The 20,279-nt window shown below is 39.8% G+C and overlaps 3 protein-coding genes across 5 annotated transcripts; all 3 read left to right on the top strand.

Moving 5' to 3' along the window:
• The first annotated feature begins 791 nt into the window (after window positions 1-791).
• On the top strand, window positions 792-7,985 carry ssu72 (SSU72 homolog, RNA polymerase II CTD phosphatase). The gene is made up of 5 exons (XM_067397182.1): window positions 792-997; window positions 2,476-2,619; window positions 5,325-5,464; window positions 5,542-5,660; window positions 7,205-7,985. The coding sequence occupies exons 1-5, from the start codon at window positions 918-920 to the stop codon at window positions 7,304-7,306; spliced, it is 585 nt and encodes a 194-aa protein (XP_067253283.1). The 5' UTR covers window positions 792-917; the 3' UTR covers window positions 7,307-7,985.
• A 1,673-nt stretch (window positions 7,986-9,658) lies between these two features.
• On the top strand, window positions 9,659-14,159 carry tmem240b (transmembrane protein 240b). Of its 3 annotated transcripts, none has more exons than XM_067398910.1 (4): window positions 9,659-10,239; window positions 10,408-10,514; window positions 12,723-12,928; window positions 13,004-14,159. In XM_067398910.1, exons 1-4 carry the CDS (start codon window positions 10,198-10,200, stop codon window positions 13,174-13,176), a joined length of 528 nt encoding a protein of 175 aa, XP_067255011.1. In that variant the 5' UTR covers window positions 9,659-10,197; the 3' UTR covers window positions 13,177-14,159. The 3 variants fall into 3 exon arrangements, with proteins under 3 accessions (XP_067255011.1, XP_067255013.1, XP_067255012.1); XM_067398912.1 differs by having other exon boundaries at window positions 9,661-10,239; window positions 10,389-10,514; XM_067398911.1 differs by having other exon boundaries at window positions 9,661-10,239; window positions 10,392-10,514.
• A 965-nt stretch (window positions 14,160-15,124) lies between these two features.
• On the top strand, window positions 15,125-20,110 carry necap2 (NECAP endocytosis associated 2). Its single transcript, XM_067397192.1, has 8 exons — window positions 15,125-15,259; window positions 15,880-15,980; window positions 16,063-16,167; window positions 16,249-16,330; window positions 16,404-16,512; window positions 18,936-19,080; window positions 19,155-19,242; window positions 19,314-20,110. The coding sequence occupies exons 1-8, from the start codon at window positions 15,159-15,161 to the stop codon at window positions 19,351-19,353; spliced, it is 771 nt and encodes a 256-aa protein (XP_067253293.1). The 5' UTR covers window positions 15,125-15,158; the 3' UTR covers window positions 19,354-20,110.
• The last annotated feature ends 169 nt before the right edge of the window (window positions 20,111-20,279 follow it).

The raw sequence follows: 20,279 nt of genomic DNA on the forward strand, positions 1-20,279 counted from the left end.
CACAACTAGGACCTAAAAAGTCAACATCGTTGTCTCATGAGAACATCTTCTTAGAAAATACTTCTTTTAGTGGAGTTTAAAGTGTTACCGGTTCAAATAATGAGACTACTTTCATCACGCTCAACGCAGTGCATTGTGGGACACAATATACCGCAGCAATAGTAGAAATAATATTGCAGTATGCTATTCCGAACATAGCCATACACTATATCCCGACAAGCTTTTTTCCTGTGTTTAAGTGCATTTTCATCTATAGTCTCGTTTAATAATCCCATTTACCAAATACTGTGCGCTCACTGATATTTAGACTGATAGCTATAAATATTTGTTTTAGAAATGCAAGTCATTGAATCGGTCACTGCATATGATGAAACGATGAAGATTTTAAGTGATCTGACTGTAGTATTAAGGAAGAAAAGCTGCTTTCCTTTTATTAGAAGGATGCTGTAGTTTTGTACTCTGATGTTCTGTGTGTCAAACCCAATAATTTACAGTATGCCTTATCTTTACACAAAGTTATTAATATGAGTTTGTAATATTCACCAAAATAAGGACCCACTGACTGGCTGAACAGTCGTTTGAATACTGTGCTTTTTCTCTGTAATACAAACCTTTTGTGTCAATAAACGAGGGGTGAATTTAATACAGTTTTATTGCTTTTTTATACACACAAATCACACTGCCATCCAACAGCGAAATGAAGTTTGATAAAGACATCACATAATACGTCATTGTGATTCGCTTTTGTGAGGCTCCGCCCACCGCCCCTCCCCCTATTGTGACGCCTCACTGACAGCTGCGCAGCTCATCCGCCATTTTCTCCCCCTCAGCGGATCCGTGAGGAGCTGTCGAACCGAGCTCTCGTGCCGAACCGTTCCCCTCAAACTCGCTCCACTCTCCCCGGGCTTTAGCTAGCGATGCCGGCCCATCCGCTGCGTGTCGCGGTCGTGTGCTCCAGCAACCAGAACCGCAGCATGGAAGCGCACAACATCCTGAGGTAACGACGAGAAAAACGAGCCGAACCCAGCCGAACTCGAGCCCAGCCGGTTTCTTGATCATTTCGTCGTTCTGTATTCTCGGATGGTCCAAAAGCGGATTGCAGTCGTCATATTGCGAGAAACGAACCGAGAATCATTACATAAACATATTTTATATTATTTTCGCTGAAGAAACGCGCCGAGAAACACGGAAGCAGACGAAGATCTTCTAAAAACGTGAAATCGAAAAAAGACAAAACGAGAGAAAGTTCTGGAACAAACTAGTCGGACCAGCGAAATTATAACAGACTTGTATTTTAATATGCTCCCTTACTAAAACGCAGTACTATGGTACAGTGATGGTAATACCATGGTACTGATCCATTACATGTTCATGTACCATGGTACTTCAGAGAATACCAGCACATGGTACCGTTTGTTAGCCGTAGATAAAATTAGTATGGAAAATCTCAGGTGAGTCTAGAGTTTATATTCAGTGGCCGGTGGCATAAACTGCTTAAAAACATAGTCATATTATAACATTTTTCTTCAAGACTCGTCAAGTCGGTTATAATAAGGTAGATTGGTCTAATTTTAATTAGAAAAGATTTTGTCTTACTATTAGTTCACCTCAGAATTCACATTTCCTGATAATTTACTCTCCTCCATGTCATCCAAGATGTTCATGTCTTTCTTTCTTCAGTGGAAAAGAAATGAAGGTTTTTGAGGAAAACATTCCAGGATTTTTCTCCATATAGTGGACTTCACTGGGGTTCAATGGGTTGAAGGTCCAAATGTCAGTTTCAGTGCAGCTTCAAAGAGCTCTACATGATCCCAGACGAGGAATAAGAGTCTCATCTAGAGAAACCATCGACCATTTTCTACAAAAAAAAAACAAACATTCTATACTTTTTAAGCACAAATGCTCGTCTTGCACATTCACTTTGTAAACACTGGATCGGTACTTCCGCCTACGTCACATGTGACCTTTCCAACATGATTACGTCATGCGTGGAGCATCACAGAGCAGTGCAAGACGAGCATTTGTGGTTAAAAAGTATATAATGTTTATTTTTATTAAGAAAATATCCGATGGTTTCTCTAGATGAGACTCTTATTCCTCGTCTGGGATCATGTAGAGCTCTTTGAAGCTGCACTGAAACTGACATTTGGACCTTCAACCCATTGAACCCCAGTGAAGTCCACTATATGGAGAAACATCCTGGAATGTTTTCCTCAAAAACCTTCATTTGTTTTCCACTGAAGAAAGAAAGACATGAACATCTTGGATGACATGGAGGAGAGTAAATTATCAGGAAATGTGAATTCTGAAGTGATCTAATCCTTTAAGACACAATCTAGGTCGATCTAGGTGAGGTAATTGATCTCAGGTAAGTCGACACAGGTTGAACAGGATTTTTCTTCACGTCTCTTCTGTCCGCATGTGTTTGCTGTTCTGATCTGTTGTGATTTCTCACTGTCTCTCTTGTTTCTCCAGCAAGCGAGGCTTTGATGTGCGTTCCTTCGGCACGGGAACCCATGTGAAACTCCCGGGACCCGCTCCGGACAAACCCAACATTTACGACTTCAAAACCACTTATGAGCAGATGTACAACGACTTGGTCCGTAAAGACAAGGAACTGTATCCCTAGCGCATACACAGAAATACACCTGACAGATCTGCACTGCAGGACCCCCCCAAAAAAGAGACGAAACCCCTGATTGATTAATACACTGATTATTTGACAGGAAACATGAACACTGACCTAGCTTAAATCGTTAGTTCAGCCGAAAATGTAATTTATTGTCATTAATTACTCTCCCTCATGCCGTTCCACACCCGTAAGACCTTCGTTCATCTTCAGAACTCAAATTAAGATATTTTTGATGAAATCTGATGGCTCAGTGAGGCCTGAGCAATGACACTTCCTCTCTCAAGATCCATTAATGTACTAAAAACATATTTAAATCAGGTCATGTGAGTACAGTGGTTCAATATTAATATTATAAAGCCACAAGAATATTTTTGGTGCGCCAAAAAAACAAAATAACGACTTATTTAGTGATGGCCGATTTCAAAACACTGCTTCAGGAAGCTTCGGAGCGTTATGAATCTTTTGTGTCGAATCATGATTCGGATCGCGTGTCAAACTGCTGAAATCACGTGACTCTGACTCGACACAAAAGATTCATAACGCTCCGAAGCTTCCTGAAGCAGTGTTTTGAAATCGGCCATCACTAAATAAGTCGTTACTGTACTCACATGAACGGATTTAAATATGTTTTTAGTACATTAATGGATCTTGAGAGAGGAAATATCATTGCTGGCTATGCAGGCCTCACTGAGCCATCGGATTTCATCAAAAATATCTTAATTTGTGTTCTGAAGATGAATGAAGATCTTACGGGTGTGGAACGACATGAGGGTGAGTAATTAATGACAGAAAGTTCATTTTGGCGTGAACTAACCCTTTAAAGTGACTCGAGGCTTGTTCACACTGAGGACAATAACGATTTTAAAAATCATTCTGAATGTAGAATAATTGAGTGCACTTCACAACTACAATGTTTAAAACGATATTGTCCGCTGGTGTGGACGCTAATATAGTTATATTTGTTGTAGTGAACAGCCCTTAGGATCTGCAACATAATGCATGGCTTGTGTCTTTTAATAAGCTCTTTTCCATGTGGAATAATCCTCACATCACATTTACACACTCGCAGACGCAAAGCAACATTGATTGCGCTTGATCAGTTCTTGCTTTCCCTGGGAATCGAACCCATGACCTCTGCGCTCCTGCCGCTTGAAGGGACGGTAAAGGTACAGTTCATCCAAAAATGATCATTCACTCGCCCTCATGTCGTCCCGAACCGTCTGTGGTGCATTAGAGAAGAACATCACTGGGGTCCAATATTTGGTTCTCTGCGTTCTTCAGAATATCTCCTTTTGTGTTCCACAGGAGAAAGACTCATGCAGGTTTGGAACAACATGAGGGTGAGCGAGTAATGACTTTTATTTTTCATTTTTGATGAACTATCCCTTTAAATCCACCGATGACCTTTATTGTGAACACGAAGGAAAGAGTATGATCAAATTCATTGTCAAAGAGACAGGTGTGTCCTACAGCGTCATGGCCAGTAAGTTTTCCGTTCGCTTCACTCTACTCAGTGTTTTGGTCATGTTTTGATGAAAATAGAGCGGTCTTTTCCATAATTCACGTGAAAGCGGATCACACAGATTTATTCGCTCGCGTCACGCATGATGAATCGGGCCGGCGTGTGAAAGTAAGCCGTTTGATGATCTCTAGTCCAGTGGTTTAGCCAGAACAACTCAAACTGAAGCACAGGATTCATGAGCAAACCATGGCCGTAAGCATCCCACAACTGCAAACTCCGTCTTATTTGTTCTTTTGATGTTTTATGAAGTATATTTCGGCACTGTAGATGATGCAGGCACAGTTCTCCGGACGATCAGATGCAAAATAATTGTTCAGGACACTTTTATTTAATTTTAAAGTTATTTTTAAGCGTCGAGTCGAGCATCACTAGTACTAATGTTCGTTTATTATCTTTATTACTAGTGTTTGTGCTCCAGACATCAGTGATTCTGTTATCCTAGTATTTTTGTTATATTTTACAGTTAAAAGATCTATAACTCGAGATTTTATTTGAGGAAGCAAAGCATTTTACTTTGGACGGGTGTATTTTGTCTTTTTTAAACACTGTCTGCCAAAACACACTAGTGTTCAAGAAGACACGTCTTCATATCTCACGCACTGGTGCTTTGAGAGTACGTTTAAGGATTTGTTGATATTTTTAACTAGACATAAACAACATTTTTGTTTAGACTTTTCACCTGATGAATGATAAAATGAGTGAGTTTTTGTTTTAATAAACTATACTTGTATAAATACGAATGTTCCTGAAACTGCAGTGGAAGATCAACTCTTTCTCAGATCTGAAGCATTTGATGTTTAAAATACATCATTATAATGTAATCTTTACCAGCCTCATTTTCAGCAGAGCAAAGAGAAACTTATTTTTAGTTAACATGAACGACGGCAGGTTTATTTGGTGTTTGTGATCGCCCCATGAATGCTTATTTACTTTTTGTCTCTCACATTGTGTTATTCAGCAATGAAATGAAATGGATTCATCCAAATAGTGGCATAGTTGAGTCTGTGTGTCTGGACTCTGACACGCAGAAGTGATTTCCACAGGTTGGCCAGCAGATGGCGCTAGTGCACGGGTTTCCACTGTTTTAACCCTTTGTAATCATGGCAGTTTGATGTGAGAATGTCTCGGTGTGTGTGTATGTTGTCTTCCTTGACTGCTGCTCCTCCTCAGATACACACAGAATGGCATCTTACACATGTTAGACCGCAACAAGCGCATTAAGACACGGCCCGAGCGCTTCCAGAGCTGCAAAGACCAGTTTGACCTGGTCATCACCTGCGAGGAGCGCGTGTACGACCAGGTGCTGGAGGGTGAGGAGACGTCTGAACACATCTGTTGAGTTACGTCAGCATCGTGAGCTCCTGAATAACCCGTGCGTCTCTTTCAGACCTGAACTCGCGCGAGCAGGAGACCTTTCAGCCGGTGCACGTCATCAACGTGGACATTCAGGACAACCACGAGGAGGCCACGCTGGGAGCCTTCCTCATCTGTGAACTGTGCCAGTGTGTGAGTAGAGCTCAGGCTGTTCACACCTGACTGTCCACAGCCAATCACAATCCTTCCTGCTCTAAAGAGCCTGTCATGCAGCAGACGTCAACACTGAACGCTGTCGTCCGCTGGTGTGGTTGTTTATATAGTTAGAGTCGTTGTAGGTGTGAGCGGCCTTTAAACGCGTGCGCTTCGTTCACTTAATGCTTAATGAAAACCTTCTACAAATTCCTGCTGCTCAGTTTTCATGGAAAAAAAACTTTTCTTTTTCTTTTTACAATTTCATGTACTTCCATAAAACCTTTCTTACACGTGTTGTGCAAATTTACGTAAGAATGGTTTGATGATTGATCATGAAATCTGGGTTTATTATAGTTAACTTAAAAAAAAAAAAAAAATGAAATAAATGAACTTTAACTGAAATGAAGTAACATTTTGTTTCAGCTAGTTGCTAGCTAGTAACTTCTCATTTTCATTGATTTTAACGATGTAAAACTGAAAAAGAAACCAATAAAACAACACAATTACAAATTTAATTAAAATAAAACAAAATATTATATAAAAACTAATCCAATATATTGAAAACTAATAGTATAATACAGTATGAAATGTGTAAATTGTCGATAAAATTGCTGATGTTAATTAAATTTCATAATTTACGCAATATGGTTTTATCGGTTTACACATTTTGTGTTCTTCAAGCCATTCATACACAAGTTTATGCAGTTAGCACAACATTTCTGTAAGAATAACTTTAAGAAGAATAGGAGTTTCATGAACATTTGTTAATTTTCTTACATTAAGGGCCTCATTCATGAAACTTTCATAAATGTGAGTAAATTCGGAGTATTTTGCGCACAAAACGGACCTTTGCTGATTCACAAACGCTTCGTAAACATCAGATTTGATAGTTAATTGTGAATGTTAATGAATTCCAATCATTCGTAAATAGGGCGCTCGTTCACAATTGGCATAATCCCCGCGTATGAATTACAACATATGTAAATGACGTGCCGAGGAACGCTGTGGAATCTTCCGCACTCCCGTCTCAGGGTTGATGCCAGTATATTGCATAAATGCAGAAGAGACTAATAAGCCATATCTGCCTAACAATAAATATATTTAATTATTGTTAATTTACTAAACGTTAATTAATTTATTAAACCAAAGCATTTTTAGCCAGCTGAAAAAAAAAATACCTGGTGTTCTTCTGAAAACGTCCAGCTGGTGGCGCTTGAGAGTTGAGGCGCAGCTTTTTGAGACGTTTTGGTTGCTGTGATACGAACATTTTTATAAATACGAACAATTTACGCATTCGTTCTGCTCGCGTTTCATAAAACTCGTGTGAATGATCACATTCAGTTCACATAAAAATGATTTCAACAATTTACGTGGAATTCGTTCTGCTCGCGTTTCCTGTTTGCTTGTCAAATCGTTCTTACGCAAATTTTCACAATCCGAGAACATGTTGCGTGAACCTTAATTTTTCTTGAATTTTTGATGGCGTTTTTGTGTGTGATCGTTCCCAGATGAGTGTTTTGATCCGTCCGTCTCTCTCCCAGATTCAGCACACTGACGACATGGAGAACGAGATCGATGAACTTCTGCAGGAGTTTGAGGACAAAAGCCACAGACCGTTCCTTCACACCGTCTGCTTCTACTGACCCGCGTCGTCAGGCTGGTTGCCATGGCAGCGCCCTCATTTACATGCAGAAACTCTCACGTGACGTGACGCGCACAGAGCTCGGTCAGGACTGTAACTCTGGCGCCGGCGGTCACGTGACTCTCTCTCTCTCTCATTCTGTTTACTGTCAACACAAACCTCAGCAGCGCGACCGCCCTGCGCACAGACTCGACTCGCGGTCGTGATGTTTTGATGTGTTCACGGACACCGAATGCTGAACTGAACAGAGAAGGTTCTAGACACGAGCGTTCAGTTCTTGACCTGCAGCGCTGCCAACAAACCCATTAGTGACAAAACCCTCCGAGTTAATAATAGTAATAATAATAAGGGTTTTCTTGCATTTAAAGGGTGTTGCAGCCCGACCGTATCTGATCACGTTTAAAAAGATGTTTTATTTAGAGGATGTAATGTTTAATAACTCAGATGGGCAGATGGGATGATATCTTTTGAGTTTCTCATGAATTTCTTTTACCGTTATTTAAACATGGGATTTGATACCCATTGATCATATTTTTTTGTTTTGTTTTTTGTTTTCCCTTTAATTTTGCAAGTGAAAGGATGATTCTGTAATTGTACCTGAAGCAGCCCAGAGTGCCTGAAATTATTCTTGTAAATATTGCGCTATATATGAATGAATGAATGAATAAAGCGTCGATGAATCTCAGTGAACGTGTTTGTTTTTTATTATATATGTGCAATCTGCTGTCCCACAACCAAAAAAACACATTAAAAAGCATTTAAGTATTCAAATTTTAGATGTTAACTAAGATCCTTCTATTATCTGTTGAATCCCACAATAATATTTAAAATATTAAGATTAATATATATATATATATATATATATACATATACATACACACACACACACATAATCATTTATTGGGTAATTTCAGTTGGGAGGTGTCTGTCCCGAACCCTGACCCCTACATTTATGAAAATGATATTGAAATAATTTTTGCAATTTTTTCCATTGCGGTTTTAAAAAAATAAGTTAAATTATTTTATATTTTATTTTTAAATCATGAAACTTTATGTAAAAAAAAAAAAAAAAGTGTCCCTCATGTTCATGTCATTACCGAAACGGTGTGTGTTTGAGTCATTGAGACTGATTTTAACACACTTCTACATTTCTGATCAGGAGATATTCGTGTGTTCCTCCTCTCACAGCCTCACTTTCACAGCAGATAGATCATCATTCTGAGTTAAATGTGTTCAGAAGCCTGAAAATCTGTGAGGAACTTTAAGAACGTCACTAACAAACACCTTTTCTGCAATTAAACACACTTTCTGGCTGTTATTCTGTAAAATTTTGTGTTTATGTGTTCAACTTTTCAGATCTGTGTTAGATAACCATGTGCTGATCATCATCTTTGAGCGGCTCAAAAGTGTTGAAAATTGTCAAACTTCATCACATTTCAGTAGTGACAGAAGGAAACACATTATCATTTATTTGGGGAAAATAAACTAAATTTTAGTACAGTTATGCAAATCATTAGTATTTTAATATGTTTTAGTATAAAAGTTAAAATTGTGTCATGTGATGTGTCACTACCAACACATTACTGTCACGACCGAAACATGGGATGATTTGTCAAAAATCAAGTATATTGAATGATCAACTCAGATGTTATTATAGTGTTTGGTTCAATGTTTATTCAAACATTCACTTTGAAATCAGTTTGATAAACTTTATGACTTTTACAAAGAAAGAATGGATTCAAAATACAACAAATCTCATAAATTACACTTGAAATATTGTCATTGTATTGATTTACCTGTGAAAGCTTTCTTTAACAAACAATATATATTTACAAGGTAGATGAGATCAAGATCGCAATAGATCAAGGTAACCCTTCTTATTAAATTATTTATTATTGTGTTTCGGTAGTGAAAAATTTGAGGAAAGGAAAAATATTCAAAAACTTTCTGAAAATACAATATGAGAATTAACTGCACAATTACTAGAAATGTGAATCTTGGATATTATACAATTTTGTGGAGAAAAAAACAAAACAATCGACTTTGAACCAGGAATGGCGCCTAAATGCTGAGGTAGATTTTAATCGGTACGGAATATTATGATGGTAAACGCCCGCGAACACCAAAAACGATAAAGTTTGAATAATTGCGCTAGCTCTCAATATCAGAGATGTGTTTTTAATTTCAGGGTAATTTCAGCTGATTAGCGATAAAAGAATTAACAGCCAATCAGAATCCATCCGACTTTAAAGAGCGCGAGCATTTACGTCAAAACTTCAGCGCGCGCTTATAACGAATAATATCGCGCGTGGGCGCTAATATAGTATAGTCGTTGGCGTGAACGGGCCTTAAATGTTCGAATACATTAAAAAAGCCGCAGTGTAAAACATGGTATTACCATGGTATTTCTGTACGTGTCCCGCGCGGGTCTGATATTCCAGATGAGCGTGACGCAGGAGTTCCTCATTAAGCTAATGGACTGATCTGAGATCTGATACAGTCAAACTCCAGCAGATCACTTACAGATCAGATCTGGACGCGATTCTCCGCGCTCTTTCTGTTTTCTGCTATTGTGGGTGGAAATAAACACCCGCTGAAAGCGCCCGAAGCTTCTGCCGACGCGCCGCGACACTCGCGCGTTCGCGGACATGTTGTAGAAACGCATCCGAGCCGCAGGTGAGACATCTGATGCTCCGCTAAACACCTCCATCCGCGCGAACCTGCGAGGAAGATGAGGATCCGCGCACTCTGATGAAGATCTGAGCAGGATTTGATGTAGATGATGGTCAAATAATATCTCGATCTGTGTTGTTTGTGGACTGTGATGAAGATGATGTTTATGTACTGTGAGGATGAAGACGATCTCTGGACTGTGATGAAGATGATGTGTGGATGAAGATGATGTTTATGGTGGCTGGAGCGGTTCTGGTGCTGGTAAGAAGATCTGTGTGAAGATTCTGCTGAGGAATTACATAACTCTCTCTCTCAATGACTGCAGCTCAACTTTATTGATAATTGTGTGGTTTTCTGTGGAGAAACATGTTGAAATGCATTTTTAATCGCTAATCGCTGGGAAATGGCAGTAGTTTTGGTGTTTTCCAGGCCATCGTGTGTGTGTCCGACATGAACGCGCTGCTGGACCGATTTCACAACTTCATCCTACCGCGCATGCGCGGACCCGAGCGCGTGTGTCACTGCACCTGCGGCAGGTAAGATACGCTTTATTTTTATTCACTTACTGGACACATTAATAGCCAGGTACAAATGAAGGGAGCAGCTTTAGCCAGCTATTATTTAAATAATAAATGTCAGATTTCTGGTTTACTAATTCCTAATTAACTTATAGTAATGTTTTGTGTATTGATTACCATTTGTATAACCACGCAAAACCTACACGAATAACTACAATAACCATGTTTTTTTTGTTTTATTCATAGTAAATACGATGCGATGCGGTCACATTTACAGCAGAAATCCGTTACGGTTCGTGTCCGAAGCGAGCATTTTCAAATCATTTCTATGGAAGTTGAGCTTCACGCTCGCGCAGTGCATTGTGGGATTGATAGTGGACCGGAGAAAGCGCTCGAGAGCGTCAAAACGTTGGGCAGTTCTCGACTTTATGCAAATATGAAGGGAAAAACGCGATCGGCAGCCAATCACAGTGCGGTTCAGGTAGTGACGTCTGTCTTCAGCGTCTAAAAATATGCAGCTTGTGTCGTGACAAATCGGGTCCTCCCTCGAAATCAGGTCTCCCCAAACTCTCAGTTAATGATTATCCGAAATATTCGAATGATATTAATTTGAAATACACATATAGCTTATTATATGCATTTATATGAATTCACCACGTGAAAACTGCTTAAAAAAATTGAGTTGAGAGCAGTGCTTCATACATCGCTACGCTATTGACTGATAAACTCGCAAAATTAATCTGAAATATTATACGTGACTGCACCTTTATACTTGGGTCAATTTTCCGTAACAGCACAGATGCTACAGTTCAATATCACTTTCGTTGTGTTTTGGCCGTTCATTTAAACGACAACGGTGTTTTGGGGGCCTGAAAACGCAAAAACGACGCCATTATTGTCTCCGTGTAAACTACTACAACGTGAATTTGTGAAAACGCAGTCGTCATGCGCATACGTATTACATGTTCAGTCTATAGTGTTCTTCTTTACAAAGTGACATCGCCATCTACTGGCCTGGCAGCAGAATACAGCGTTTTCAAACGTTTTCGCTGATCATTGTGAAAGGGATCGTTTTGACAAGGTTGTCATCTGTATGTGAAAAACACAAAGGAAAAACGTAAATTTTAGTACATTATTACCGTGTAAACTAACCCTAATGAGGGAAGGTGACGCCGTCGAGCTAGTAACGATTGATTCTAGGCAAGATGTTTTTTGGTGATGAAGTTCTACAAACAAACATTTTAAAAACAACCAGTTTCTCGTAAAGTTAGAAACAAACGTTCTTGCAGTAACGCTAAAAGAACATTCGTTCAAATTTATCTGGTCGTTAATAATGTTCTCACAAAAACATTATTTATGCAGTACATTGTTCATAAAACGTTTTTAACCGAAACATTTTAGTTGGACGTGTTCCTACTTGTTCCCTTAACGTTCACATAACCAAGAAAAAAACATTTTAGTTCAGAGAACATTCAGAAATAACGTTTTCATAACTTAATGGGACCGTTAGCCAAACGTATGTTTGTGAGGTGGGGAAACCCTGAGGAACCCGTCTGTAGTTTTCCAGTGGCGTAGGTTAGTCAGCGGTGAGGATACCTGAGCCCTAACGAGTGCAGAGGGAAAGACGGCAGTAACAGGTGATGGAGAAAGAGCTTGTTGAGCGTCAGACACCTGACCTACTGGACGTAACCTGTCAGCCTCACGAAAACACGTCCAGCTCGCGTTTCACTTCAAGAATGAGATAATATTTGGCGTACGGCGAAGCGTGACATGACTGTACTGGGGTGGATCTGCAGTGAAAAGAGTCTTCTCAGATGTTTCTTCTCAAACTGTACTCAGATTTACTGTCCTCGTCCCGTTTCAGCAGTAAAAGACTGCACTAAAAACCTGTTAATTGGCTAACAGTAAGTTCTCTCACTCTATTCGCTGAAAATATGGGGACGTTTCATGTAATTCTACAGTAAAATATTGTTGAATGGAAGTGAAACAGAAACAGTCATCTTGTAATTTACAGTGAAAAAGTAAAATTGATAAATGTTTTTTCATTGAACATAAATGGTTCTTTTAAGAAATGATCACTGAAAGGTTCTTTGGAGAGCAAAAATGGTACTTTTTATTTTTAAGAGTGTACCATGGTTTTTTTTACTCGTTTGGGTCTGTTTTTTAGGAGAAACATTGTCAGGATTGTGAAAGTTTACTGAAAGCGTGTTCTCCTCCGTCCCACAGGCATCATGTGGAGTACGTGATCCCGTACGAGGGCTCGGTCTCGGCCGGCTCCATCGGCTCCTCCGCGACGGGGAACAGCGTGAGCAAACAGGAGCTGGACCTGGTCCTGGGTCTCCTGATGGGCTTCTGCATCAGCTGGATCCTGCTGTGGCTGGACGGAGCGCTTCACTGCGCGCTGCGCTTCTGGAGGTCCAGCAGAGCCTACGGTGAGAGCTCGCTCCGGTCAGAGGCGCGTGCGGTTCGCCGCTGCGCACTGACTGAGGTTCTGCGTGTCGTTTCAGGTGCGGACGGCGAGCTGTGGCGCTCGTGGCGCTGGGTGTCCCGCGTGTGTAACCTGAGGGAGCTGCGCAGACGCCTGCAGCCGCGCCGGACGCCGGAGGACGCCGGGAATAACGTGGTCCACGTCAAGCAGAAGCTGTACCACAACGGCCACCCGAGTCCACGCAGACTCTGACGAACTTTGCGTCCAGATGTTCCTCTGTGTTTTTCTGCTTGCTGTGTGTTTTTCACAGGTTTTGTGAGTGTTAGTTTTGTAGGGGTCTTCACGTCACCGGGGGGATTTGCATTTTTTAGACCAATTTTTGTGTATCAGGTAACAGTATCTGTTTTAGAAACAGGGCATGCTGGGTAATCTGTAGAAAAACGGGAGGCGTTTGATGTTTAGCTGACGTTTGAAGGCCAGAGATCTTCGTTCTCTGAGTCGATCTGCTGCTGTATTTAGTGTTTCTGTGACATTAAAGTGACTCGTTTGATGGAGCACAAATCTGTTTCAGCCCTCAACATGTTTTTTACTCATGAAAATATCAGTGTCAGTTTGTATTTGTAGTCTTGATGCTCTCGTATCTTCTCAAAAGTTCAGCACACTGCAAAAAATGCTTTTCCTATTTAGTATTTTTGTCTTGTTTCCAGTCGAAATATCTAAAATTTCTTAAATCCAGATGCTTTGATTGAGCGTCACCTGCGTGTCACACCGGTCTCGTATCTCACGGAGGAGCTTGGATGTGAGGCGTCGGACTGGACAAAAGCTTAAGGTTTACTGACACACTGGTTTTTCATGAGATATTTTTTTTTCTTGTTTTCAGGGGGGAGGGGGGGATAAAAACTAAGTGAGTTTTTGCTTAAAACACGCAAAATTATTTGCCAATGGGATAAGAAAATAATCAAGATGTAATAATCAATGAAACAAGATGTTTTTCTTATCCCATTGGCAGATAAAACAAGAAAAAAAAAACATTTTACATATCTAGTAAAAGACTCTGGATTTTATAATTTTTGGATATTTAGACTATAATTATACTATATAAGCAAAGTTTTTTTTTTCCCCAGTGCATCTTTGTCTTTCTTGCAATGAGACAATAGTAATGTTCATTTTGTTTATTAAATTTCATTTTTGCTTAATTTTGTTACTTGAATTTAATATTAAATGATAATAAATGTCACCCAATTTTACCACTGAGCCCAGCAACTTGACTTTAAATATAAAAGTATAACATGAATCATGTTTATATGATGAAGTGAGTTTTTGCTTACAACAAGCTAAATTAACTGCCAATGGGGTAAGAAAAATAATCTTGTTTCTGTGACAAAACAAGATGTTTTTCTTACCCCATTGGCAGAATTAAGAATCTTTAGATATTTTGACTGGAATAAAGTCAAAAATACTAAATAAGAAAAGTTGTTTTTGTTGTTTTGCAGTGCATCTTTGTCTTTCTTAAAATGAGAAAATGGTAATGTTCATTTTGTTTCTTTATTATTAAATTACATTTTTGCTTAATTTTGTTACTTGAATTTAATATTAAATGATAATAAATGTCACCAAATATCACCATTAAGCCCAACAACTTAACTTTAAATATAAAAGTATAAAATTAATCATGGTGATATTTTAAGTTGAGATGTTTGATTTAATACCGACGTAATGTGTGTAGATATAAACACACAAATATAATGTGAAAACTGTGAATAAATGAGCGGAAATTTGACCAAAAACCTCAAAGTAAGAGAATGTATCTACAATAACACAAGATAAATCAATATAACAGTCAAACCTGTTTATGTTAGATGCTAATGCTGGGATAATATTTAAAGATTGTTTAGTTTCAGTTTATTGCTTTTTTGTGTGTGTGTGTGTGTGAAATATTTATTTAAAATGTCCAAATTGTATCCCACACCAGTCCATTAACAGTCATTCCAGAAATGTACAAAAAGACAAAAGGCCTTTGAAAAACACCGATTATTATTCCGCACATTTCTACTTAATCAGCTCTTATGATGACGTGTTTGTTATTCTGTCACCTCACGACACGAAATATGAAGCATAATATTACAGTTTGACACGGATGTTGTTGAATGAGGGGGCGGGAACTGTCTTTTATTTTGTGTCGCCTGCAGGCGGAAGCGGAAGTGCCGTGACGTGTTGTCGGTGGTGTTCCAGTGATGATGGCGGACACTAGCGCACTGTATGAGTCGGTGGTGTGTGTGAAGTCAGAGGTTCATGTTTACCGAATTCCGCCCAGAAGCTCCAACCGCGGATACCGGTGAGATCTGCATCAGTCAGCTTTAGAGTTTAATCACGGGTTAAACTCACAACACTGATCACATGATGCTGAGTTCCTTCCTCAATAAACTCACGCATTGTCAATCTGATGTTTATTTGATTCTATTATTCGTCGAACACATGATCAGGTCGATAATTATTCAGATCATCTGCTGTCAACAACAGAAACTCCTCAAGAGTTGAAGACAGGGCTGATGAATAACATATGAATATTAATGAGCGAAACATGAATATTTAGTACTGTATCAAATAATGTTTGTGTGCAGATGAGTTATTATATAGTTTGTGTTTATCGATATGCTTAAAGTCATCATGAAAGTGAAGTTGCGTTGATCTGTGTGTCGTATATCCGAGCGAATCGCTTCTCAAACAAGAACAAATGTAGGGCGGGGCTTGATTTTGTCCGTAGGGAATTGATTGGATGGTTGTGGTTTGCTATTGGAGGATCTCGTGTGAGTGACAGGTTGCCCCGTCCTCGTCATCAGAGATGTTATTCTGATTCAAGATTACGGGGAACGTGAATTTAAAACGATGAAGATGATTTATAATAAACGCTGCAGTATTAATGTTGATTTCACGGTGACTTTAATTGTGTTTCAGGGCGGCGGACTGGAAGCTGGACGAGCCGGCGTGGACCGGACGCATGAAAATCACAGCCAAAGGAACTGCAGCCTTCATTAAACTAGAGGACAAAAACACAGGTGAACGACACACACACACACACACACACGTGTGATCAGGTCATGTGAACATGCGTGTCATGCGTGTTTCGGTGTGTGTCAGGCGAGCTGTTCGCTCAGGCTCCGGTGGATCAGTATCCGGGCAGCGCAGTGGAGGCCGTCACCGACTCCAGCCGATACTTCGTCATCAGGATCGAAGACGGAAACGGTCCGTGTGAAAACACATATATGAAGATACAGTTTCCATGTGATGAGAAATGAGTATGTTTTGTGATTGTCGTTCTTTCAGGCCGTCACGCGTTCATCGGCATCGGTTTTGCTGACCGCGGCGACTCGTTCGATTTCAATGTGGCACTACAGGATCATTTCAAGTGAGTCGTTCAGTCTGACCTTTGACCTGCAGTGCGTAACAACCTCTGACGGTCTCTCTCGCTCATGTCACAGGTGGGTGAAACAGGAAAGTGAATTCGCCCGACAGGAAGCCACTCAGGATTCGGCGCCAAAGCTGGACTTGGGCTTCAAAGAGGGTCAGACCATCAAGATCAACATCGGGGTGAGCAGCTGTCGACATCATAACATTCTGATCCACCTTTGCCATGTTTCACTTGAAGTTTGTGCCCCGCTCACACTCCAGGGTCAGAAATGAATGGGGGCTTGGAGAAAAAATGCCTCCAAAATTCAAGAAATGGGTCAAAAATGTCTTTGCTTTTGGCTTTAGATAGTCAAGCAGTATCACATGAGCAAGAATATCAGCATGATTGCAAATGTGATATCGGTTTTATACAACAGTTCAGTAAACAAGAAGTTAATATTCATTGACTTACATTTTAGAGAATATTTAGCTTTATTTCGCTTTGCTTTATTTTAGTTCTAAACAAATACACAGTAGAGCCATGGTGACGTCTCCGAGCAACACCGCGATGTTTCCTTACTGAATGAATCTGCGTTTTGAACGGATCGGTCTAATGAATAAGCTTGTTCGAGATGCATCGGCGCGGCGCAGACATCAAAGTCGCGCAAGAGCGTTTGGAGAGCAGGCGACTCCTTATGCTTTTTAATCGCACTCGCGGTACTTTGACGTCATGCGCCGATCGTTCTGTGTGACTAGTGACTCATCGAATCACTCGTCACTTGCTTTGTCACTGAATAAATGAGCCGTTTTAAACGAATCGTTTGACTGAATGATTCAGTTACTCGTTAAGGCAATGATTTGCCGCCACCTACTGGTGGTTTTAGCTTCATATTTAAGGGTACGTTTACACGACAACAATACTTAAAATGGAAAAGTTTTTTCTTTGTACAGATGACAACATTATCAAAACGATCCCCGTTCACACGGATTTGCGAAAATGACTAAAAACGCTGTATTACGCATGCCAAGCAAGTAGTTAGTGTTGTCACTTTGTAAAGAAAAATTACGCACCTTTTCATTTTCAGGCCACCAAAACGCTGTTGTCGTGTAAATGAATGCATAAAAAGATTTTAGTTGAAAAAGGTGTCGTAAAAACAGCCCCTAAAATTAAATAGAATACATATAATGTGTATAATTAGTGGTAGATAGAATACATTTATAAATCGACTACACTGTAAAATTACACAGTATGCTTTTTGCAAATTTAATCACTGTAAATATTTTGTTACTGTGTTTATTATTATTACAGTAATATTACAGAATTCTTCAAAAAAGCGAGCAAATATTTTGCTTTCTATGCGTTCATCATTAAAGTATGTCCTTGAATGTTTCCTCATCATTGTGACTTTCCTAACACTTATTTATATTTTATTATATTATAGTCACGCAAGTCAGGCAGACACAAGAAAACTCAGATGAATATCAATCCAATACATAGTTTAATAAATTCTGCCAAGATAATCCAGAAAACAGGCAGAGTAACACACCCTAACATAATCACGAGTAACACTGAACAGAAAATGAAGGCAAAGGCACAACTTTAGTAAATACAAATAATACTAATTAATCAAACACAGCTGAAACCATACTAACTAATGACAGTTACTATAGAAACACATGAGAATTGGGAAATTAAACATGAAAAACAGGAACTAATGAAATACATTCTAAAAGTCTGTGCATGACAAAACCAACTAAACATAATTGTGACAACTATATTATATTCCCCACAATGTAGATATGCTACCTTGTGTCTGTGGCAACATTCAAAAAATTGTTGAAGAAATACAAAAAATACTGTTGTATAATGGCATGTCTGTCTGATATTTTTAGTGATATTTGTGAATTGTCTTTCTAAATGTTTCGTTAGCATGTTGCTAATGTACTGTTAAATGTGGTTAAAGTTACCATCATTTATTACTGTATTCACAGAGACAAGAGCCGTCACTATTTTCATTTTTAAACACTTGCAGTCTGTATAATTCATAAACACAACTTCATTCTTTATAAATCTCTCCAACAGTGTAGCATTAGCCGTTAGACACGGAGCACTATCAAACTCATTCAGAATCAAATATAAACATCCAAATAAATACTATATTCACATGATCCGATGTATGCATGCATGACGAACACTTTGTACAGATCCATTTTGAGGGTTATATGAGCTGTGTGAACTTTGTTTATGCAATGATAGAGTCGAGAGCTCGGGAGGGGGGCGTGGAGCACGAGCAATTAAAGGGGCCGCAGCCTGAATCGGTGCATAGTTAATGATGCCCCAAAATAGGCAGATAAAAAAATTTATTAAAAAAAATCTATGGGGTATTTTGAGCTGAAACTTCACAGACACATTCAGGGGACACCTTAGACTTATATTACATCTTGTAAAAAACGTTCGATGGCACCTTTAAGAGTAAATAAATAAATGATAGTAAATAAATAAATAAATTTGAGTCGCAGTTGTCTTTTTTTCTCATTGGGGGGGGTGGAGCCTCCAGCTGTTTCTTCGAAACGGGCCGCCTCTGTCAGACAGACAGGTGGTGATTTCTGTCTCTCTCTCTCAGAACATCAAGAAGAAAGACCCCAGCGGGCCGGCGAAGTCTCGTGCAGCCGGCGGATTGCTTCCTCCTCCTCCCGGTGTGAGAGCCGGCGGTCTCGTTCCTCCACCCGTAGTGCAGCAGATGACACCCGTCGCTCCGCCCAGCACAGGTGAGGCGCTCACATCCGCCGTGTTTATAATAGTCATTGGTGGGTGTGGCTAATACAAGGCTCCTCCCCTTTAGGGACACTGTTGGACATTGGAGACTCTGTCCCCGCCCCGGCTCCGCCCTCTCAGGACCTGTGGGGTGATTTCACCGCGGCAGGCTCTGGGTCAGTATGACGTCTGTCCGTCGCTCTGACCGTCCGTCCGCAGGCGTCTCACTCTCTGATGTGCTCCACAGGTCCACGCAGGACACGCGCTCGGAGTGGGTGCAGTTCTAGCGTCCCGCTGTGCTTCTGGAAAGGGAACGTGAGAATGCGACGACACACGGACGCTGTTTTTCCACGGATGTTTTCTATGCAATCGGCCTGCGGTCGCTGATATTTGCTGCATTCCAGCTGCTGTCGAGTTTGAAACACGTTTCTCGTTAGTTACTCTCTCACGGCTTCAGTTAATGTGATGAATGTCGTCTCTTTTACCTGTTGATGTTAAAGCTGAAGTGTGCCATATTGACCGTTTTCGATTACTCGCCCCCATTGGTCGTCAAACAGGTAGCCCCGCCCCAAACTCACACCATTGGCTGAGCCAGACTTTGACAGAACAAAACAATAAAGAGAAGTCACAGTGTTTACAGGAAGTTCATGAAGAAGTGACTTCCTCGACATCAGACTAAGTATTTGAAGATCCAAACGAATGACACACTTCAGCTTTAGATCTCTTCGATGTGGTCTGTGGAGCCGGTGAGATTTTCTTTCATTTCTGTTAGTGTCGAGTCCCTCATGTGTTTGATCTGTGCGTCATGTGATCTGTCTGACTCAAATTGCTATTTTCACTCGGATCAGGATTTGAAGAGCTGATTTTATGTGTTTATAAGCAGATGATTATTCACAGTATATATATTTTTAACTAACCCCAGACTTTATTTGCTTTATTTCCTGGTGACTACAGTTTTATTGTCAGTAATTATTAAAGTCTGAATCTTTCCTTCAAGTGCCTTTATGAAATACCTGTAGAATGTACAAATGATGGTTTATATATGAATAAACCGTTTCCTGATATGCAGTGTCAACTTATTTTGTTGCAAATATACTGAATGTACTGCTTCATTCAAGTGAATAATTCAAAATAAGTTTGTAAAAATGATCAGTTATAGTATTAACTATCAAACGTGCTCATTTACATAGCTAAATAAACATGATGGTTTCCA

Source organism: Chanodichthys erythropterus, chromosome 10 (genome assembly GCF_024489055.1).
Source record: "Chanodichthys erythropterus isolate Z2021 chromosome 10, ASM2448905v1, whole genome shotgun sequence".
Taxonomy (NCBI): Eukaryota; Metazoa; Chordata; class Actinopteri; order Cypriniformes; family Xenocyprididae; genus Chanodichthys; species Chanodichthys erythropterus.